At 33.1% G+C, this 2,128-nt stretch overlaps 1 protein-coding gene across 1 annotated transcript in view; it reads right to left on the bottom strand.

The window, feature by feature from the left end:
- Positions 1–2,077, bottom strand: part of LOC105456718 — a 3,440-nt gene extending 1,363 nt beyond the window's left edge. Inside the window, exon 1 of the mRNA XM_011700965.1 lies at positions 1,689–2,077. Within this exon, the coding sequence (XP_011699267.1) occupies positions 1,689–1,996 (308 nt within the window). The 5' untranslated portion in view covers positions 1,997–2,077. The remainder of the gene's footprint in view (positions 1–1,688) is intronic.
- Positions 2,078–2,128: the final 51 nt, after the last annotated feature.

The raw sequence follows: 2,128 nt of genomic DNA, 5'->3' as shown, positions 1-2,128 counted from the left end.
GTTATGATCATTTAAAATTTGGTAAATTTTTCCTAATTTTTCAGTGACGTACCGCTTTTTTTGCAGCTGAGTGTATTTACATAAAAAATAATTCAAAAAATAATTTTTACATTGTCTTTTAAACTGAAAGTCAAGTTTAAAGAAATGAGAAATATTATCGTATAATCGTATAATCATATACAAAGAATTCCCGTATAGTATAAGTGGTCACCTCTTCTTATATCGTAAATTAATAGAGATGGACTTAATAAATGTAATAAAATGTAATAAATTAAACGGTTCTAACATTATTGTAAACACAATGATCAATAAGAAATATTATCTTTTTGTTAAACAACAGAGAGATGTGCATAACTTTTGTAAAGTTACAATTTTTATATGATAGTAAGTCGTTCGTATAGCGTTCTTTCTAGTAGGGCTGTTACTTTTCACCTACTTCGAATATTCGAAGCTTCGAAAGACTTCGAAGCTTCGAAGTTAACTTCGACCTTTCGAAGTTTAAGGTACCTTCGAAGCTTCGAAGTTTCGAAAAATATATTCGTGCAAATGATGAATTTATTCAGAAAATTTACAAATATTTTAAATAAAATAATTTATATAAGTAGTAATATAAGGAGGATTCTGGACCAAATGTAGGTCAAGGTCAAGAGTGGGGGGAATGTAGGTCAAGGGGAAGGGGATGTAGGTCAAAAGGGTTAATCAAAGGGGTTAATTAATTTAATTAATAGATAATTAATCAATCAATTAATAGATAATCTATCGATTAATTGATAATTTATCGATTAATTAATAATTAATCAATCAATTAAATACCATTTTTTAATCTATCGATTAATTAATAATTAATTATGCTATTAAATGATAATTAATTAAGCAATTAAATAATAATTCATCAATTAATTGATAATTAATCAGACAATTAAATACCGTTTAATCAATCAATTAAATGGTATTTAATTAATCAATTTAATAATTAAGTTGTAATCAATTATTAACGATATTCTTTCTTGGTGGGGCCCGCGGGGGTCCGCCGCCACCACGTGGTCCACCGCCGCCGCCATTTTCGAGCGCAGCGCCACCACGTTAGCAGTGCCGGGCTCGCGAGGGTCCACCGCCACCACGTGGTCCGCCGCCGCCATTTTCGAGCGCAGCGCCACCACGTTGGCAGTGCCGCCATTTTGGTCAAAGGTTCACATTTTTTCTCAACCGCATGTTCTCTCTCTTTCCCACTCATTGGAAGGTTCACGTTCTCTCTCCCTCCCACCCGTTGGAATTTTTTTTTCTTCATCATGCAATAGAACGCTTTTTTAAATTTTAATTCTAAGGAAATAGGAACGAAAAGAATAATGTTTTAACATATGATGTATGTTTAATACACATTTTATTTATGTATCGCATCATACACAATATTATTAGAAGCATAAGCTATTAGTTCACAATCCACAGGTGAAGCTTTGTCGTATATTTTACACAAAATATTTATCGCATCATATTTATTCGCAATACAATTGTCGCGTATGTAGCTTACAAAATACTGATATTTTTCGTTTACGCAACAAATTTTTTGGCTTAATTCAAAGTACACATGCTTGATACAATGTTCAAGATCAAGCATGAATAACATAGTTGACGGCTTCATGTGCATACATGTATCGCGTAAAGTTAATTTTACAATATTCGACTCGTACATTTTTACAAGTTGTACGGTCAAATCGTGAATCTTTAGCGATGATGATGATGATACCTCAGCAGACTGCAAGTGTTGTTCGATGTCAGCACGTCTTTCGACAAACGCTTTCCAACCAGCATAAGGCAGAATTATTTGATTTCCTCGGTTGTCACCAATAAGCAGCTCTACAGATGACACAGGTCCCACGCTGATTCCAACATCAAGATATTTGTAAGCTGTTGTTGTCAAAGCGAATCTTCTTCCCAAAATATGAGGCGTATACCGAGGTCTCGAGGTATGAGACGAATTACTGTAAAAAGAATACATCTAAGTAACTGAAGACATATTTAAGAAATAAAAAAATTATATAAATACTTACGGTCTCTCACACAATTTATCCTCTTGAATTGAAACGTAGTAGTTCATGTTTCTCTTGTATATTTTTTTCTCACTGTTCAC

Source organism: Wasmannia auropunctata, unplaced genomic scaffold (genome assembly GCF_000956235.1).
Source record: "Wasmannia auropunctata unplaced genomic scaffold, wasmannia.A_1.0 LD336106.1, whole genome shotgun sequence".
NCBI classification, from domain to species: Eukaryota; Metazoa; Arthropoda; class Insecta; order Hymenoptera; family Formicidae; genus Wasmannia; species Wasmannia auropunctata.
This window is presented reverse-complemented; position numbering and strand designations above follow the sequence as displayed.